This window comes from Schistocerca serialis, chromosome 10, assembly GCF_023864345.2.
Source record: "Schistocerca serialis cubense isolate TAMUIC-IGC-003099 chromosome 10, iqSchSeri2.2, whole genome shotgun sequence".
Taxonomy (NCBI): domain Eukaryota; kingdom Metazoa; phylum Arthropoda; class Insecta; order Orthoptera; family Acrididae; genus Schistocerca; species Schistocerca serialis.
The window spans coordinates 88,935,918-88,956,331 of NC_064647.1; the positions used below are offsets into that span (position 1 = coordinate 88,935,918).

A 20,414-nucleotide genomic window follows, 5' to 3' on the forward strand; every position below is an offset into this window, starting at 1 on the left:
CGGCAGAGGCAGACATTTTCCAATTTCTTGTTCCTGAGAATTGATTCAGTCTGAATGGAATCAGTTTTGAGACAACTGAAACAATCAAACCTCTGTTTTGGACAGTTGAGCTATGTTAACACAGACTGTAGAAGTTGTTTATTGCCAACTAGTCTGACAGTGTTGTCCGGCAACATTGTGGCCACATGTGAGAAGTAGCAATTTGTGGATGTGTTCTTAATTAAGTAAATGAACTGCCAGATGTATGCCTTTTCTAGAATGATGAAGCTCTATTTTGAATAGATCACGTAAAAGCAATTAATCCAAAAATTGGTGAAGCTGATACAAATATGAAAGTTATACCAGTTACAGCCGGACTGGCGCTCGTCCTCCATTTTTCTGCTGCCGGTGACTCGTACTAGAATTTTACATACTTCTCTGAAGTGCCCTTCTCATTGGTAGGCTTCCTGGCTTGAGGCATTTGCAATGCTTTTGGTGGAAGGAATCAAGGAATTCATTGAACCACGAATTTGAAGATGCAATATGGATGCATGATTTTACAACCGCACACTCAGATAAACTAAATGAATTTTTCCAAGGGAAAGAACAGTCAATAACTACTATGCATCACCAGGTGGAGGCATTTGAGATAAAATAAGTGTATAAAGTTGGGAATCATAAATAACAGTTATGGGCATTTTTCCTTTCGTGCAGAAAAGCAGCAATAAAAATTCTCTCAAAGATTTACATATAATATGTGACCTGATAGAGGAATTGAACAGTAGATTTTGAGACTTCGAAGACAATAAAGTAAGTTTCAATCTCTTTTGTTCCTCTCTCTGCATAAGTGCAGACTAGGTCTCCAACAAGGATTTACATATAGCTTGTGTACATTTTTCAGTGTCACTCAGATTTTGAAGTATATGTACCTCTATTGGAATTCTATCAAAAGTATGTCACCAAGGAAAAATACTGTGGACTTATTAGCCGTGCTCTGTCTGTTTTGCATCACTTTTTTCTAGTCACTGACACACATCAGGAGAATTGATTTAGAGTTGCGTCAAACCAGATATTGGAAGCCGTGTTCAATAGAAGCAGTGCCAGGCCCTCCTTTTAATATATGTGTGTGTGTGTGTTTTCTAATGTTCTGTTGACGTAAAGTGTGAGTGTGGGTGTGGGTTATACTGATATATTTCCCCAATCCACATTCCACTTCTTTACGAGGTGACTCACTTCGAATTTTGCAGCCCCTCTTATTTACGAGATAATCAGCTGCTGGAAAATCTCTTGACTTCTTTATTGAATAGCGCTAGGTACAGTAACTTTTAAGCCTCTTTCTACTTATAAAATGAGAAGACATACAAACTTTCCTTTTCGTCAGTTAACGATGTATTCGACTTTGAATATTTAGAGTTTGAATATTTACAGTTTCCCTTGGGTATTTAATTGAGAATTTACCGACCTTAGAGTCACATTCTGAGCTTTGATTAAATTTACCAACTCAGCCCAGTCAGGCACCTCTTTGCTAATTTTCATGGCCATAGCTGGGTCTTGAGTTTCCCCAACCTGTTGTAAATTTTCCATACTTTTGTATGCTTTAGCTCTTGTAAGCATTTAAAACTAACTTTAAATATGATAACTACACAAATAAAGTTCACTCAAAAGTATCTTGTACCACTTCGTACTGAAGTAATGAAGTTTTGTTTTACACTCACCCGGCGTAGAATTCTCGTAGCATAGGTGAGGGGATGTGGAGGCAGGTCAGCATCGGTGAACATCAGCAGGTGCCGGTGGTGTCAGATGTATGTTGGTTTTTCGTGTGTGCATCTCTGCAGCATGTGTGAGAGCTCTATAATCGCTGCACTGGATCTTCTTGGTTGAAGCGTTCTATGCGTATTTCTTCTTAGACAAATACGTTGAATTCTTCTTTGCTGTTTTATCATTGTGAGTTTTTCATGTCTTTACTAATTTTCATTCAAATTTTGCTCCATTAGATACTTGTACATAGTCCAATGTCTCAGATTAAATTCCTTGTCGTATTATGTTTGGATGCTATGGCAACACACAACAGCTCCTTTTCTTGTTTTTGACTGAAAATTCATGTTTTTTCAGTCCTTTCACACAAGTTCTGATGTCTTTAAGTGTGAAAATACACATACAAACTTTCCTTTTCATCAGTTAACGATGTATTTGACTTTCGTGCACAATATAATTCACACTTTTAACATACATACGTAACTTTCTGTAAGTACCTCATACCGTCGAACATTAGAAACAAATTGAGTTACAGTTAAAAGAAAGTTGGCTTGACTACCATGACTTTCTTTACTCTGTGGCGCATAGTGTCCACTACAGTGGACAGCTGTTAATAGTCACTTCTTTGACATTTTCAATCAGTCCTGAGACTGCAAATGCACTGTTCAGTGCAGTGGACACTCCGTACTGGTGTTGTGTCCTGCATGCATTTGCAGCCTCATGACTGATTGAAACTGCCAGAGAATTGACCATTAAAAGTTGTCTACTGCAGAGAAATTCATGCACCACAGTATTAAAATGAATCAGAAAATAAGTCTTGCCTCTACCAGGGCTGAGTCAGTACTCTACAAGAGTACTTTTTCAACTGTTTTTGTTTCACATAACAATAGTCAATGACACAATAAGCACAGAGCAGCATAAAAACTACACGGTACTTCCTTACACACACACACACACACACACACACACACACACACACACACACACACACACACACACACACACACACACACACCAAAAGATCTATGCATTGTCCGACAGGTACTTGTCAGTGCCGTTTGACTGCCATGTCTACTTTCTTCCCGCAGCTGATTTTAAACCTGCACACACAAACATGTGACGTACAATAGATAGGATTTTATCATCCCACAACCATATCTAGAATATCGTGTGTTCGAGATGGTAGAAGACTGAGTGGTTCTAGAATTTACACAGAAATTGTCAAATCACCACAGTGTTAACCATGCAACCCATGTGCCGGTTGCTGTAAATGGGTTATGTTGGCCCCAGTGGTTTAACACTATCCAAGAAAAAGAGGGAATTTGCTAAAATAAATTCTTGAGATGATACAGCTTATTTTCACACTTCACCAGTAAAATATTTACCTTCATAATTAGCAGTAGTATATATTTGCAGGTACAAATCTGTTGCTGCCATTACGTGTTTTTAGATTTTTGAGTGAGGCATATGATAAACAACCTTTCAGAAACAAATGGTAATTAATTAATACAACACAATTGCTTAGTAAATCACTTTTCTTCTCCATTTATATTCTCCACCCTCCCCTCTCCCATCCCATCCCATCCGTCAGATGACAGTACTGCAGTGTGACCAAAGAGTCTGCCACACGTAGCAGAGACAGTTACATCTGCAGATGCAGTCCATCTAATTTTGGAATTCTGGAGCAGTTTTGTCACCCATTTTATCCTTCCCCCAGTCTGATGAGTTGATTTGTGAGGATTTGCAGAATTGATGTACTGTATTTAAGAGATGGATTTTTTTTTTTTTTTTTTTTTTTTTGGGACTCTTACCAGTTCTCCAAATTATCTACAGCATATTATGAGGCTGCTTCACTTTGATTCAGGAAGCTGACAACCTGTTTGTTGGCTGTAGAGAGATCCGCACATTGTCCATTTCCGTGAGGGGCTCCAGGCGAACATGAGGTTGTTGGACGCCGTGGCACGGCTGGCACACCTGCGAGTGCTGCACATACAGCATGTTGAAATTGCAGACGAGGTGATTCCGCTGCGCATTTTAGCTGAGGGCTGCCCACATATATGTGATTCGCGCCTCAGTGGCAGTTGTGGCCTATGCTACCGGATTCAAGATGCCGAGTACTTCATCAGTTCCCATAAATGTGTGGTCAAGCGCCTGCGTACCAGGTTGACATCAGTTGAGGGCAGGTGAGTCTAAAAGTCGTGACACTCATTCTTTGAGTGCTGCATTCCCACCTCTGCTGTGCCTGCTGTTACTGTCCCTCAGTTTGCTCGCTACAGGCGGGTCCTCTTTCTGGCATCTGACCTGCCCTTCATTTTTGAGCTTCACCAAACTGTTCCACCCTCCTTCCTGAGGAACTGTTGGTTTCAAAAGCTAGGAAGTGTATCAGTTGTACATCTATGTGCTTGTTATCAGTAGTACTGATTTCACATTTTGAAGGTAAGTGCTGCCCAGCAATTTGGTATCACAAACAAATCAGCTTTTTTTTTTAAAAAAAAAAAAATATTCTTTGATAAAATCATATTTTATACCAAGGTAACTTACAGTGAAATCAGATGTAGCCTGGAGCGTGTATTGCTTCTGTGTCCAATGTTTTGTAAAGTATTTATTATAGTCCTTGATGCCTGTCTCAGCAGGATAATTTACAAATTTCAGTTTAAGAACTATATGTAGAGTGTAATCAAAATGCTCATTTCTGTGCCAGTACAAAGGACCTTTCTTGAAGAAATTGTCACCTAAATCAAATCTGGTGAATTTCAGTAGATTAATTAGGATAAAAGATGACTTAAGTCAATAGAATTGAAGACTAATATCATCTACTGTTAATTATTTTTCAATTTTCATAGAGTCACACGAGAGATATTATGTTTGGCAGTCTGCTATGTACAAAAATTTGAAAGAACTTGGAAATCCAAGCACAATGGTTTGTCTTCAGAAGGGACACAGAATTATGCTTTGACACACACGGTGATAAAGAAAATAGAAAAATAACAAACTGTGTTCTCCTCTTGTGGTCTTAATTTAAATTTATCACAGGTACTTTTCAACAATAAACTGTTTTTGCCACTGTCAATGATGAGTAGACTTGATATAACGGAAAGATATGGACTCCATGAGATGGTGTCTTTGAGAAAAGAGACTACAGTTAATACTAAAATTTCAGTTTAATTGTCTCTCGTCTGCTCAAAATTTCTGAATAAAAATTGATGATTTCAGAGATATCTGAATATTCCATCACCTTTGTGTGCTAAATTTCAGTTTTTTAGTAATTAACATTGATACTGGAACAAGTGTTGTGAAATTTCTTCAAGTTTGGTATATTGGGACCTATGTATCTACTATTCATATTGTCCGAAAAAACTGCTTATGCGCTTGAATTCAGACATGCATTGTGTAAAAGGCAAGAAGTGTTTTTACAAAAAGTTTTCATTTAAAACTCACACACCTCCAAAATTGTTGGTATTTTTTGTTATTTATTTATATTTTTTTGCCTACTCTCTTCTGAAGTAAGTTAAATAACTGAAATATGTGCAAAATTGCTGGAATTGACTGAGTAGTAGATTTTATTTTTATTTTGAAATGCATTTAAGCAATGGAAAAACCCCATAGAAGAGGCCTTTAGCCCCACAGCTATGATTCAGCACTCAAAGACAACAGTGAACATGCACATGGGTAGTTGTTGTGCAATGAAAGGAGAAAAAGAAAAGAGAGAGAGAGAGAGAGAGAGAGAGAGAGAGAGAGAGAGAGAGAGAGAGAGAGAGAGTGAGAGAGTGTGTGTTTGTCCCATAGCACAGCCTTCTTTTAAATGTGTCCATCTGCCACACAACCCCTCCTTCCTCTATGTGGTTAGTAGCACTCCATCCTAATTCATACTGCTGTTATTCCATTCAGGTTTTTCACTGTTTGATTTTCCCTTTACATTCACAAATAGCCAAAGTGAAATTTATGCATGTTACAGTCATTTCCAGTGAAGTCATATAATTATAATTGGTATGAATCACTGCTTCTAATGCACAATTGTTGGCACAAATAAGTTTTACCATGCCCATCCCCTGTATGGAGGTGATAAATATACGAAATTTTAGCAATTTTTATCTCTGTTTTTCCATTTTATTGTATGCCAAAGTTTAGAAGTTTTGTTGTTTTCATCATTGTGTTGCCACAAAATGACACTTTAACATTTGGAAAATAAATTAAATTTCTCTTTTCTCAAATGAAATGACACAATTTCGGAGACTGTACAGGTCTCATAGAGAGATGATTTTTATTTAACTTTTTTTTATTTACCATCCAGTCTATGTGAAATTATGTGGTTATATACACTCTAGACTGTTGATTGTAAAGAAGAATCTCATACTTTTAAATACAAGTATCAACATAGGAAAAAATGCATACTTCCTGTTTTCTACTTTAGTTTGCATAAAACAAGGCTGACCATTACATCAGATATCACATAAAGGGAATGGAATAAGACATAATTTTTTTTATTTGTTCCTTTAATTTTTCTTGTGTAACAGATAATAGTTACTGACTGCTTCTGTGAGAATGTAAAATTAATAACTGAAGATTCGAGGGTCAGCTTAGCGCTCTTCATTGCCACACACACTATGGTCTCCCACTGATGACTTCTTGACCATGAAGATGCTGTTATGCCCCACGCACTAACTTCAGTCTGTTTGGAAAACTGTCTCCAGAGCCACAAACATTCAACTATGCTCCATTATTTATTTATTTATTCGTTCTTAGACTGTAGCACAACAGTATTAGACTTTTAAGGTACATTACAGAAATAGCATATACTAGACATGTAAAATGTAGGATGGGATTAGATGAGGATGTGGCATGGAGTTGGTCAGTGGAACCAGCATTCACTTTAGCAGCTTTGGAAAACCTTAGAAAATCCAAGTCGGAATACTTTCGACCTAATTGAAATTTTAAGTGATTAAACCTTTGAAAGATAGCTTCAACCACCAATAATGTTTTTTAAACAATACTACATATGTTAGACATATTTTTACTGGATAGAGCACAGACACTTCTCCCAATTGGTGTTTTAGGATGAGCAGCAACAAAAAACACTGAGGGATGGGAACCTCTCATTTGGGCCAATGGAATGATGGCAGTGGTCCTCAAGGAGGCATAAACTGTACAGTTATGGAAACTTCTGCTTTCGGGAAGTCTCTGGATGCTGAGGACCATTTTGCACAGGCAGAATTTGTCTGATTCTCTTCTGAAATAAAATAAAACTGAACTTTGGTGATGATAACATATTAAAACTGAAACTAAATCAAACAATGGAAAATCCAGGATGGAATGTAACAATACCAGAGAAGGAAAGTTGCTACTCACCATGAGTCACGATAGGCACAACAAAAATATTCACACAATTATAGTTTTTGGCCATTAAGGCATTTTTCAGCAGTAGACACACACACACACACACACACACACACACACACACACACACACACACAAAAAACAACAACACACACACACACACACACACACACACACACACACACACACACACACACACACAAATGCAACTTGCACACACATCTGCTGTCTTTGTCTTCTGAGCTGAAACCACATTGCGAGCAGCAGCACCAGTGCATGATGGGAGTGGCAATTGGGTGGGGGTAAGGAGGAAGCTGGGGCGGGGAGGGGGAGGGATAGTATGGTGGTAGTGAAGGCTTCAGTGACCATAATTATCCTCCCATCCTTGTACAAAAACAAATCTCTCGTGCCTTATCTTTCCAGTCTCTCACCACCTCCCAAAGTCCCGCAGTCCTGCCACAGAGGATCATTCCCCTCGTAACTCAGTAGCATCCAGGACTGGAGCAACTGAATTACATTCTCTGCCAGGGTTTCTATTACCTCTCATCATGCCCTGAAATGAGAAATGTCCTGCCCACTATCCCCCCCCCCCTCCCCCCCCTCCCTGTACCGTAGTATTCCGCCGTCCACCGAACCTACACAGTATACTCGTCCATCCTTACACAACCCCTGCTCCCAATCCCTTACCTCTTGGCTCATACCCCTGTAATAGACCTAGATGCAAGACCTGTCCCATACATACTCCTACCACCACCTACTCCAGTCCGGTCACTAACATCACCTATCCCATCAAAGGTAGGGCTACCTGTGAAACCAGTCATGTGATTTACAAGCTAAGCTGCAACCACTGTGCTGCATTCCATGTAGGAATGACAATCAAAAAGCTGTCTGTCCACATGAACGGCCACCAACAAACTGGCCAAAAAACAAGTGGACCACCCTGTTGCTGAACATGCTGCCAAACATGATATCCCTCATCTCAATGACTGCTTCACAGCCTGTGCCATATGGATCCTTCCCACCAACACCAGCTTTTCTGCATTGCGCAGGTGGGAACTTTCGCTGCAATGCATCCTACGTTCCCATAACCCCCAGGCCTCAACCTTCGTTAATCACTGTCCTCACCCATCCAGCCTCCTCCCTGTTCCCATTCCAGTACTACACAGCCGTCATTTCACCACCACACCCAGTCTTTTAATTTCTTTTTATTTCTCTCCTTTCTGCTACTTACCCCCCCCCCCTCCCCCCCCTCCCCCCTACACCTTCCTTCCTGCTCTCCATATAAACTGCAACACTACACTGTCTGCCACTCCCACCATATTATCCCTCCCCTTCCGTGCCCCAGCCTCCTCCTTACCCCCACCCAGTCGCCACTCCCATCATGCACTGGTGCTGCTGCTCGCAGTGTGGTTGTAAAATTTCCTTCTGTGCTATATTTCAGTTGTTCTTCTCTTGTCTTTCTAAAATTAATTTGTTTTATTGTCCTCCAGAGCCATTACCAAAACAGTCGATTTTTTAACATTCTTAAGAATTTTTTACATTCAGTAATGTGGCAACATTTGTACCTGATTATTCTCTTGGTGTATTACAATATTTTGATTCCTTCCTATCCAGTCAACACTTAAAACACGTTTTCTGGTTTGGATTCATTGATGATATTTCCACGACTTTGGCTCGTGGCAGGAAAACTGTTGCTCTTTCCTCCATTTCTTAAACATATACTCCCAAATCCATTTCACCTGATCCTTGTCAACCCAACAAGTCATTTTCTTAGATGTCAATCTCCACCTTTCAGATGGCTCCATAAAGTCTTCTGTTCATGTTGAGTGCACAAACCACTAGCGATACCTCTGCTATGTAAACTGTCAGTGATTCCATGTAAAAAGTGTCTTCTTTACAATCTCACTGCATCTGCAGAGGAAAGCAAGAGTTGACTAAATATAATGATGACATTACCTACTTTACGTGATCAGGCTCAGAGGATCGTGCACAGCTACGAGCCTCCTGTTTCACTGGATTCTGTCACTAATCACCATCTGTGATGATCTGCAGCATGCCCTATACATTCCATCTCTCCACCTTTCTTTTCTCTTCCTAGTGGTTTTCTTCCACAGGAAGTAAAATCCATGGATTTAAAAGGCCATCAGTATTTATCTACCTGAGCAACATGTCCTGTCAATACCAGCTGCTTGCTTGTCATCAGGCCTGCAGTATTTGGTTTATGTAGATTTATCACCTCATAATGAAGCCCAATCTTCCATTCTCAATGTTCTTGTCTTATGTTATGCTTTTTACTGGAAAATGAGGAGATTATTTAAGTCTTTTTTTTTCTATATATTCCAAGTTTCACAACTCTGCAGACCTACAGGTTATGTCAGTGTTTTGTACATGTGGAATTAGAAATTCCTTTAGAGACTCACTCACTCACTCACTCACTCCCGTGTGTCTTAAATTGACCATCTATTAACGTGGTCCTATCTAGGAGATTGTAGACTCAGAGATTGAGGGCAGAGGGAAGAAAAAGCTCCGGTATTCACTGTGAGAAAAAACCTCTGTGAGAGTACAGACAGACAGCAGTGCAAGTGGTGTGCCACTCACTACAGCTCATACTCTGTGCTGAGGTACATTAGTAATTGCTACTGTAGTTGTCAGCACCTGCGAAGTATATTGATTTCTGGAGGGGGGGGGGGGGGGGGGAAAGGGGGGGGGGGTCATAATTAGAATGACCAGTCTAGTTGTAAGTTGTAAGTCTTGCTTCTTATTGTATTAGTCATGTAGGGGCTGTTTGAATGGTTGTGCAGGGGGCTACCCAAGAGTTTTGAGCTCCACTGGGTGGAGCTTATGCTGTAAATGCTCTCCCTCCCACCCCCCTTTGTGTATGTGTGCACAGGCATGCATGCGCACTGGTGTATGGGCACGTGCATTTCGCTTCTTACAGTGGTGAGGTGAGTGTAAGTGAAAAGCACCAGCTGTGAAATTTTGCTTCCTTCTCAAGAAAAAATGCTTTAAAAGCTCTTGTGAAATCAACGAAAATCACAAAGGTGACACTGTTTGCGAAACTCAAATGTACCAGTGGTTTCCTCATTTCAAAGATGGTGAAATATTGATTGAGGGCACATCTTATTCTAGATATCTTGCAGCCTCCTTTTCTTACAGTCCAGCAAAATGAGTATCAAGTGGAAGTGTGCCGTGCTTTGACAGAATGTCACTGGACTGTCACAGAATTTTTTTCTGAAATAGTTATCCGTAATGGTGCTCGACACTAGGATAATGGCCTGGAACCTAAACAGCAATTAAGCTGATAGATGTCAGTGTTGCCTCCCGCAGTGGGCTCACAACAGTGCTCTTCCCTGTAGTAATTACACACACAAATAAGTACACTACTGGCCATTAAAATTGCTACACCAAGAAGAAATGCAGATGATAAACGGGTAGTCATTGGACAAATATATTATACTAGAACTGACATGTGACTACATTTTCATGCAATTTGGGTGCATAGATCCTGAGAAATCAGTACCCAGAACAACCACCTCTGGTCGTAATAACGGCCTTGATATGCCTGGGCATTGAGTCAAACAGACCTTGGATGGCGTGTGCAGGTACAGCTGCCCATGCAGCTTAAACACGATACCACAGTTCATCAAGAATAGTGACCAGTGTATTGTGATGAGCCAGTTGCTCGGCTACCATTAACCGGATGTTTTCAAATGGTGAGAGATCTGGAGAATGTGTTGGCCAGGGCAGCAGCCGAACATTTTCTGTATCCTGAAAGGCCCGTACAGGACCTGCAACATGCGGTCATGCATTATCCTGCTGAAATGTAGGGTTTCATGGGGATCAAATTAGGGGTAGAGCCATGGGTCGTAACACATCTGAAATATAATGTCCACTGTTCAAAGTGCCATCAATGCGAACAAGAGGTGACCGAGACGTGTAACCGATGCCACCCCATTCCATCATGCCAGGTGATACGCCAGTATGGCAATGATGAATACACGCTTCCAATGTGCGTTCACAGCGATGTGACCTAACACAGATGCGACCATCATGATGCTGTAAACAGAACCTGGATTCATCCGAAAAAATGACGTTTTGCCATTCGTGCACCCAGGTCGTCATTGAGTACTCCATCGCAGGTGCTCCTGTCTGTGATGCAGTGTCAAGGATAACCGCAGCCATGGTCTCCAAGCTGATAGTCCATGCTGCTGCAAACATTGTCAAACTGTTCGTGCAGATGGTTGTTGTCTTGCAAATGTCCCCATATGTTGACTCAGGGATCGAGACGTGGCTTCACGATCCGTTACAGCCATGCGGATAAGATGCCTGTCATCTTGACTGCTAGTGATACGAGGCCGTTGGGATCCAGCACAGCATTCTGTATTACCCTCCTGAACCCACTGATTCCATATTCTGCTAACAGTCATTGGATCTCGACCAATGCGAGCAGCAATGTCGCGATACGATAAACTGCAATCGCGGTAGGGTACAATTTGACCTTTATCAAAGTCAGAAACGTGATGGTACGCATTTCTCCTCCTTACACGAGGCATCACAACAACGTTTCACCAGGCAATGCCGGGCACCTGCTGTTTGTGTATGAGAAATCGGTTGGAAATTTTCCTCATGTCAGCATGTTGTAGGTGTCGCCACTGGCGCCAACCTTGTGTGAATGGTGTGAAAAGCTAATCATTTGCATATTACAGCATCTTCTTCCTGCTGGTTAAATTTCGCATCTGTAGCATGTCATCTTTGTGGTGTAGCAATTTTAATGGCCAGTAGTGTACGTGCCTAAACTGTAAATCACTGTAATGAGAAAGAAATGTAGAAGTTCCATTCACAGGCCAAGTGTGATGCCAGGCTGAATCCAATACAATGCAAAGAGTCCTGAGAGCAGAGTTGAGTTAACACGAGGACACAGAATAACAGAATGTAATTGTGTGCACTCTGTTCTGGGATTATATTCGGTACATTGCTCTTGAGTCTCTCAAGGTTGCACTTTGTCATATGCACATGTTGACCCTGATGTGTCCGATGTCTGATCGTGCCACTGGGCACCAGAGCAGGCGAGTTGAATAGTGACAGTAGTGGCCGTCGAAGAGCTGATACATTATGAGAGGTGACATAGGATTATTGCAGTCCTGTCCGCCCACGTTAACCGAGTGGTCAGCGTGGCAGGGTTCGATTCCTGGCTGGGACAGGAGATTTTCTCTGCTCAGGGACTGGGTGTTGTGTTGTCATCATCATCATCATTTCATCCCCATCTCTGAAATGCAAATCGCCCAATGTGGCGTTGAATGCAATATGTACTTGCCCTTGGCAAACCCAACCTCCCCAAATGGGGGACTCCTGGCCCACAATGCCATATGCTCATTTCCATTTACTGCAGTCTTCTCACCTCGGAGAGGTGACTGACGTGATGCAACCCCAGCATCCCTCCTCACAGCATGGGATGGTGCTCAGTACCAGCCATGGGGACAGTAACAGCAACTGGCTGGGACGGCTCCTTTGAACCACAAGGTGCCCCAGCCTAATACAGAAGCTCATCTGTACCTGTGCTGAGGGCTGTTAAAAATGATGGATGAGGGTGTTTTGTATTAGGTCTTACCTTATGTGGGTGAACTGCTGCAAACCATATGCATTCTCCTCTTCATCCTGAAGTATTCTTTACTTTGTCCTCTAAGGATAACATGATTTTCAAACTTAGTAACAATAATGTCAGCTGCACCAATTCTCCTGATATTCATTTCCTCCAATATTGACAGTGTGAAAGCTCCCGGATCAAATCCTAGCCTATGTAGGGTCCGTAGTCTGCCAAAATTAGCACACTTAGAAACTAAACAAGTATAATATGCTGCAACTTCATTAGTAGCTGTGAAAACAAATGTTGTCTTGGGGCATGGTTGTTCTATCAGAGAGTTTTAACTTTCATTAGGATTTTTATTTTTTCCATGTTCATACTTTTGTATAAGTTCTGCATCTGCCAAACATCAAAATACTTCCCACATTGTGACACATAAAACTAGAAAAAAAAAACCACCACATGAATAAATAATATGAAACAACAGAGGGGTGTAGCCCTGTGCAAGCTCTTGTTAATGATTATTTTTATCACACATAGGGACGGAATTGGAACATAATATTCAGGAATTGAAATTTCACTACCATGTAGTAACTGAAAGTGCAATAAAAATTTTTTCACAGTTTTGGTCGCTTTCACATACGTCCACCATCCAATGACCCCCCCCCCCCCCTTTCCTTCATAATACATAGTAAAGGCATATGCAAGGCTTAACCTGGCATCCCCTTAGAGCAGAACCAGTTTTTTTTAATAAGTACTGCATTTTATGTTGTGCTACGTGGATATGCTTAAATATTGTGTTGTTGGTAACATTTTCATTGATTTATCACCAGTAGCATTATCAGACATTAATCAGTCTCTCTGCTTATTTACATGTAATATGTTACATTTATTTACATTCAGTATTATCTTCCCATCCCTATACACATCACCAATCCTTTGCAGTCTTCCTGTATTGTGCTACTATGTTCTGGGCCTGCGACCTCCCTACAGACGACTGTATTTTTTGAGGAAAGCATAACAGAGATTCCAACATTATGCATTAGATAGTCTGTGTATATTGCATTTTTTACTATAATTGTAGTACACAGCTGTTTGTCATCCCTTTAGGAATAGACGATTGCAGAAACTACAGCAGCTTCAGCTGAGTTACATTGTGGAGGAGAAGATGGTGTGTGCTGTGGCAGAGCACTGCCCTGATCTGCAAGAACTTGAACTGCTCAGATGCGAGGGACACACGGACGCTCTTTTTGAGCCACTCCACCAACTCAAAAAGCTGGAAACGTAAGTGTGAGCAACACGATAGTGTGTTTGTTCTGCAATAGATGCTTGTAATTTAGTTACCTGTCTCTTATTATACTGTCGACTTCTGTCCGTGAGAGGTAGGTGAAAACCAGCACACACAAAAAAGCTGTACAGAAAGAACTTCACGCATTGGTGTCATTTTGAGCTACAAGCACCCACAGTCGTGGCCTAAAGTGTTGCTTATTTCTACAAGTCGATGCACGTCAGGTACACTGCAGTGTGCAAACTCACCTGTCTTTCATTCACTGCGCAAGTTCTTCACATTGCAGTGGCACATGTGTACACTTTAAATGAAATTACGGGATTGAGAAGAGGTCAGTTAGCCAGGAAATAGATACCCATTGTGACTAATAAAAACAATGTTTTGTTGAGGCCCCGTGTCCTCAACTAAGCTAGTATTCTGGCTGCTACCCTGAGCGTGTAAACTTGAGTGTCTCTGTGGATGCACATGTTATGTGTGTACTCTTACTGTAAAATGATCAAGATGCTCAGACGCTAGTGTTAACCATTTTATGTTATATGTTTGTGTGTGTCGTCTACAGGTTGTGATGTTCTGCTCCTTCCTTATTGTGATATCGGATGGCAATGTAAGGTAAGTATGCTGAGGAGCTACGACTTCCTGTTATTCGAGCCATTTACCACTGAAAGTTAAAAGTGCACTCCAGCATGCAATTATAGAAATAAATAAATGCTTCTCATAAACTATGTATCATACACTCTCATTTATAATGATCGTGCATAACAAAGTTGGTTCATTATGCGGACCTTCACAGATACATTGATATGGACTATGACCACAAACGGTCTGTCTTAGTTAACAGATTCCAAATAACATGCAGATAACAGGTTTTCTCTTCTCCCCATGGTGTCATAGGCATTGTCACAGCCACTCTTCTTCTGTGCCTCACACCACATCTCGAAGGCAGGACACGATGTCGTGGAATAAGCCGCCAAACTGGCAGGTACCACTGAGAAGTAACCGACCGCTTTCTCTAAGAGTGATGGGTTATTCCCTCTATTTAGTGCAAATGGAAAAGACCAATCTTTATTGTGAACTTGGTTAAAGTTGTACACTACAGTAAAGTATGAAGTGTTATGTATACAGTGGGGGTGAAATACAGCACATGAATTTATTTTTTCATAATTAGTGTTTGAGATTTATAGCTGGCATCAACTTCACATCTTGGAGAAAAGAGCCTGCTACCTCCAGATACAACAACATGGCCAGGCCAATAGAATAGATAACTAATAGTGACCACAGAAACCTTTACATATCCACCTCCATACACCTGAACAACGGCAGACACATTACCTTCCACTGCAAATGGGTTTAAAATGTCTGTCGTCATCCCAGATTGCAGATATGCTGTGCTCGTCAATCTTGTGATACATGAGCATACATAAAACAAACATCCAAACAGCAGGCTATACTAATTCTTTGCCTAACTAAATTTTTTATAGTGGCGAACATCATTTGCGGTTCAGTGAATGAATGCTTGTGCAACTCATCCCTCACCAAAGTCACATATTACACCATCAGGTAACTGGTTGCCTTTCTGATATTTCACATATTTTTCCAGTCAGGAATTTCTGTTATTGGTATGCACATGTATCATATTCCAAATCAAAAACATATATGCTTCACATTAGAATCTGATGAGCCTTCATGGAACCACTATTTCTGAGTAAATGTCTCCCCAAATTGATCACTACAAACTAACGACACCAGTGGAATATAAGCCAACAGGAATTCATTACACCCACACATTCAGAGATGCCTGTACGAAATATGCTGCCAGAAGGGACTTTATCATGTTTCCCCACTCAGTTGTGCCCGTAAGGCCAACTGCCATTATCTACCACGATATACACTGCAAAATTGTGTCCATAGCTCCGTGTACCAATGTAGTTGAGAGACGTGATGCAGTAGACTGACATCAGCATACATGGTTTTAATTTGTGATGTCAGATAAACTACCAATTCAGCTTAGAGCATCAGTGAGATTGTACTGCCTCAAGTGACACTGCCTACTCTCAGCCAAAGCCCGTCATGGTCTGCCTTAAGCAACAAGTGATGTCAGATACATCACTCTGCATAACAGCCATAATTAAAATACTTTTATTAGCCCCAGTGGTGACTAATGCTTACAGTTAGTTAGAGCAACTCTAGCAAGACTTTTAGGAAGTATTTTTCTTATTGTAACAATATTTTTACTGACAATTTCATGCCTCTCCCCTCCAATGGCAGGAATAAGTATATTCTACTGTTGTCAAGGGACAGCTCTTCTCTCAAACTGCACCTTACTTTTTAGTTTCACAGGAAGAATTCCTACGTGAACCTTCCAGAGCATTCGAGATGCCCTTCGCCCCTCTTTGGAACAAAGCTTTCTCCAACTTTTAGTGCCCTCCCTTCTGCCACAGCCATTCTGTGTAACAGTAGTCAAACACAGTTGCTTTGCACCCTTTCAGATTCTGCTGCTAAGCCTGATAATGTTCAGAAATTAGTGTAGGCAGGCAAAATTACATGTCACTGCCTCATTTCATCCCACCTCCATTGGTTTTAAATCTAATATAATATTGAAGATCAGTAAACCAGAACCAACTTTCTATACAAACTTAAATCTTTGGAATGACCACAGTACCTTACCGTCAATTTTTAAACCATTTATAATTTTACATTCTTCCTTAGGTCTGTATGAATTCAAGTAGCATTCTCATATTATCGTCATTACTGACAGTAAAGAATTATTCAGTGCTATTCTAGACAAATTGTTATATCAGTATTTCTAGACATTCTTATCATTAATCTAAATTGTCCACGACCTCCTTGTCATATCAGATAATGTCAGTGGTGAATCAAGGGGGGCAGGATGTAGACTGCCCCCCCCCCCCAGGTCCCCCATTACACCCCAGAAATACCCCTTGGAAAAAAAGATTCTTTGCAACATAGCTTTCACAATTTACAGTCTTAAAAATTTTCTCACTATTGCACTTGGTTCGTCAGTCATACTTGTAGCTCAACAACAACTGTGGTGGAATCTGATCGAAAGAACTCAAACAAAATTTAGGTCAAATGAAAAGGTTATTAGTGGCACCAAAGTTAGTGTCTGGAGACTCATTGGTGACACAGTAACTCAAACTTAGTGAAGTAGAGCAAAAGCAGAAATGATAAACTGCAGTTTAAAATGTCTTTCATAAAGGAAATAACAGGAGGACTCTCTCAGTTCAATTGTCACATTCTTGCCAAGAAGATTAATGTGAATGTTAGGGTAAGTGTCATCAAGAAACAGCTGAAATTGCTAGCATCGAACTAATTCCAGGGCCAGTGGAATCCCTGATTCTAAACAGAATTTGTGTATGAGATAGTCCCTCCTTTAGTGTAATCTACTGTAGATCAGTCGAACAAGAAGCGGCCCGTTACTTAGAAGAAAGCACAGGTCACACCATCTGTGTGATCGGTGGCAGAATTGATTCGTAAAGCTGCCATCTGATATCTATAACATCCGCTTATTGCAGAATTTTAGAACATGTTTTCCACTCAAATCTAATGAGTTATCTGGAACAGAATGATCTTCCGTGCTGACAAGCGTGAATGCCAGAAATATCGGTGTTGCGAAACCTACCTTATGTTTTCCCATGCGACGCTTGGAAAGCCACTGATTGATGCAATCAGGTGGATACCGCACGTCTTGACTTTGAAAGCCATTTGACTCAGTACTACATTGATGCTTATAAATCCATTGGCTTATACAGCTAGTTCACAGCCAGGTGCAGGTTTTAAGTGCGTTATGACATTGCTGGCTGTTAAGACGGTCTGAGGAGCTATAGCTGCCTCTTAGTGTTTCTTCTTTTCTGTCAACAGATGGTATGAAATACCTTCCGGGCTGTTGTGGATACCTTTGGAAAACTGAAAAACTGATCTGTTTACAGACGTATAACACACTCGTTTTCTTTTGATTTTTGCAAGTTATAAGCAATCGCTATCTGGATTTTTCACCAGCTGTGAAGTAGCATGCAATGCTGTACGGTAAATAGTTTCTCTCAGATGAGGAAATTGAAAGTCTGTTGAAAAAAGTGACAGTGATGTAAATGATACTAGTGATGACAGTGAGGCAAATGAAACAGATAGTAACAGAGACGTTGCAGCAACAGGTGTGAGTGTTGCTAGAAAACATAAGGTAGAAAAATGGAAATGGGAATGAATCAGGATAAACCTTCTAAAATTTAATTTTTTTGGTTCTAGTGATAGTAGTCCTAGCGGTCAGAGACAACTCGCTCAAAAACTAACGCCATTAGATATGTACAGAAAAATGGTTCATATGTCTTTCTGGGATAATGTAACAGTAGAAGCAAATAGATATGCAACAGATTGTTATTAAAAAAAAGTCCTACTTGGAAATCAAACCCTGCTGGGTTTCCAGATGAAATTGAAGCATATTTTACTTTATGTATTCTTGTGGCACAGGTGCAGAAACCAAGACTCTGGTCATACTGGTCCTTAAAAAAAAATCTATTCATACTCCTTTCTTTTCTGATGTCATGCCATGTAGGAGATTCTTAAATATTTCTAAGTTCATTCACGTTGTAAATAATGAAAATGTTGACCCTGCAAACTGAACAAGTTTCAGCCTCTTATTGACCCCCTGAAACAAAATTTCTGAAGTGTTTATTATCCTGAAGAAGATATTGCAATTGATGAAAGCCTCATGAAACTCAGAGGTAGACTCTGCTATGTCCAATTCAGTCCCCAAAAAAAGGGCATATTTCTGAATAAAAGTCTTCAAAATATGAGTGTCAGATACTGGCTATTGTTCAGGATTTTATATTTATCCTGAAAAAAAGAAAAGAAAGAAACCTGAGTCGAGCAATAAAGAAATCTTGATTAGAGAAGCTGTTGTTATGGACCTCATGCAACTATATATGGACAATGGTCATACAGTGTATGTTGACAACTGTTACACTTCCTGGTTTCCCAGTAATTGTTTGCGAGGCTTACTGAAAGAGGCACAAATGCCATAGGAACAGTTAGATCTACAAGGTGAAATATGGCAGACCAGTTCCAAAAATGTAAACTACAAAAGGAGAGGCTCTCGTGTTATTTTCACACGAGCTCATGACTCTGAAGTGGATAGATAAAAAAAAAGTAAATATTCTGTGAACTATCCATACAGATGTCAGTATAACAGCAACAGGAAAAACTGACAGGAAAACCAAAACCCCGGTCCATAAGACCCAAGCAGTTATACATTTGAATGCACTGACAGACAGGATCAGCAATCTGTCATCTCTCTTCCCTCCCATGAGAAGATATGCCAAAGCATAGAAGACAATTTTCTTTTACCTGATGGACATTGGAATTTTCAATTGATATATCCTACTAAACTAAGTGATAGGGAAAAAAATCATGTATCAATAAGTTTAGAATTCAACTGAGGACATAATAGAGCAGGTCACTCTCCCAGACTACCCTAGACATGGATGGCCCCACTGGAATTTCCAGTTACACTGGAAGTAGCAAATTGGGCTACCCCCCGCCCCCCCCTCCCCCTCCCAGTGCCATTACGAAAACATCCTCTGGAAACTGTGTAGTGTGCAAAGTAAGGAAGATGAAAAGTGACACATGGTATGAGTGTGAGACATGTCTAGTGGTGTTGCACGTGCCTGAACTCGGGACCTTTGCATTTCATTGGCAAGTGCTCTATCAATAGACCACACAGTTTTAATCTGCTAGAAAGTTTCCTATCTCTGGTAGTTATGAAAATACAAGATGTGATAAAAAAGTAACAGGAATTTTTCAATTTCATGGGCTTTTTGCATCTGATTGTCAATTTTTTATCTTATTGGTACATATATTCCTGATGTATGTTTGCATTTTCATCTGTTTTGAATATTCAATTTATTATTGACAGTCAAAAAGGCTATGTGTGTTTTCAAGTGCTGGGTGAATTTTTACTTTTAAAATTGGTGGCTCAAAGAATTTGCATTAAATTGTGCTTGAGAAATGGAATAAAGTGCAGCACCACATTTCAAATGTCGACTGCTATTGGCGAATCTGCTATGAATAAGACAAGAGTGAGTGATATAAATGTTTCAAAAGGGGTCTAGAAGACAACGATTGTTGTATAGCTAGAGAAGGCCGAAATGCACGCGTTAAACTCAAGCAGGCTGGCGTGAGGTCTGAAACAGGATACGGAATGAATGCTATAAAGAAAAGTACGTAGCACTGGAATACTTAACTTTAATCCATCATTTGTATACATCGTTCTTGATGAGACATGCTTCATACGATAACTATCAATTGCTATGGCGCCTTGCTAGGTCATAGCCATTGACTTAGCTGAAGGCTATTCTAACTATCTGTTCTGCACAGGAGCGAGGCTTCGACAGTGTTGCATCGGTAGCTAAGTCGTCCGTACAACTGAGGCGAGTGCTAGTACGTCTCTCTAGACCTGCCGTGTGG

General features: G+C 40.5%; 1 protein-coding gene across 1 annotated transcript in view; it reads left to right on the forward strand.

Moving 5' to 3' along the window:
• LOC126425046 (F-box/LRR-repeat protein 17-like) overlaps nucleotides 1–20,414 on the forward strand; it is a 73,210-nt gene that overhangs the window by 40,346 nt on the left and 12,450 nt on the right. Inside the window, exons 3-4 of the mRNA XM_050087955.1 lie at nucleotides 3,628–3,917; nucleotides 13,760–13,933. Coding sequence (XP_049943912.1) covers nucleotides 3,628–3,917; nucleotides 13,760–13,933 — 464 coding nt within the window. The remainder of the gene's footprint in view (nucleotides 1–3,627; nucleotides 3,918–13,759; nucleotides 13,934–20,414) is intronic.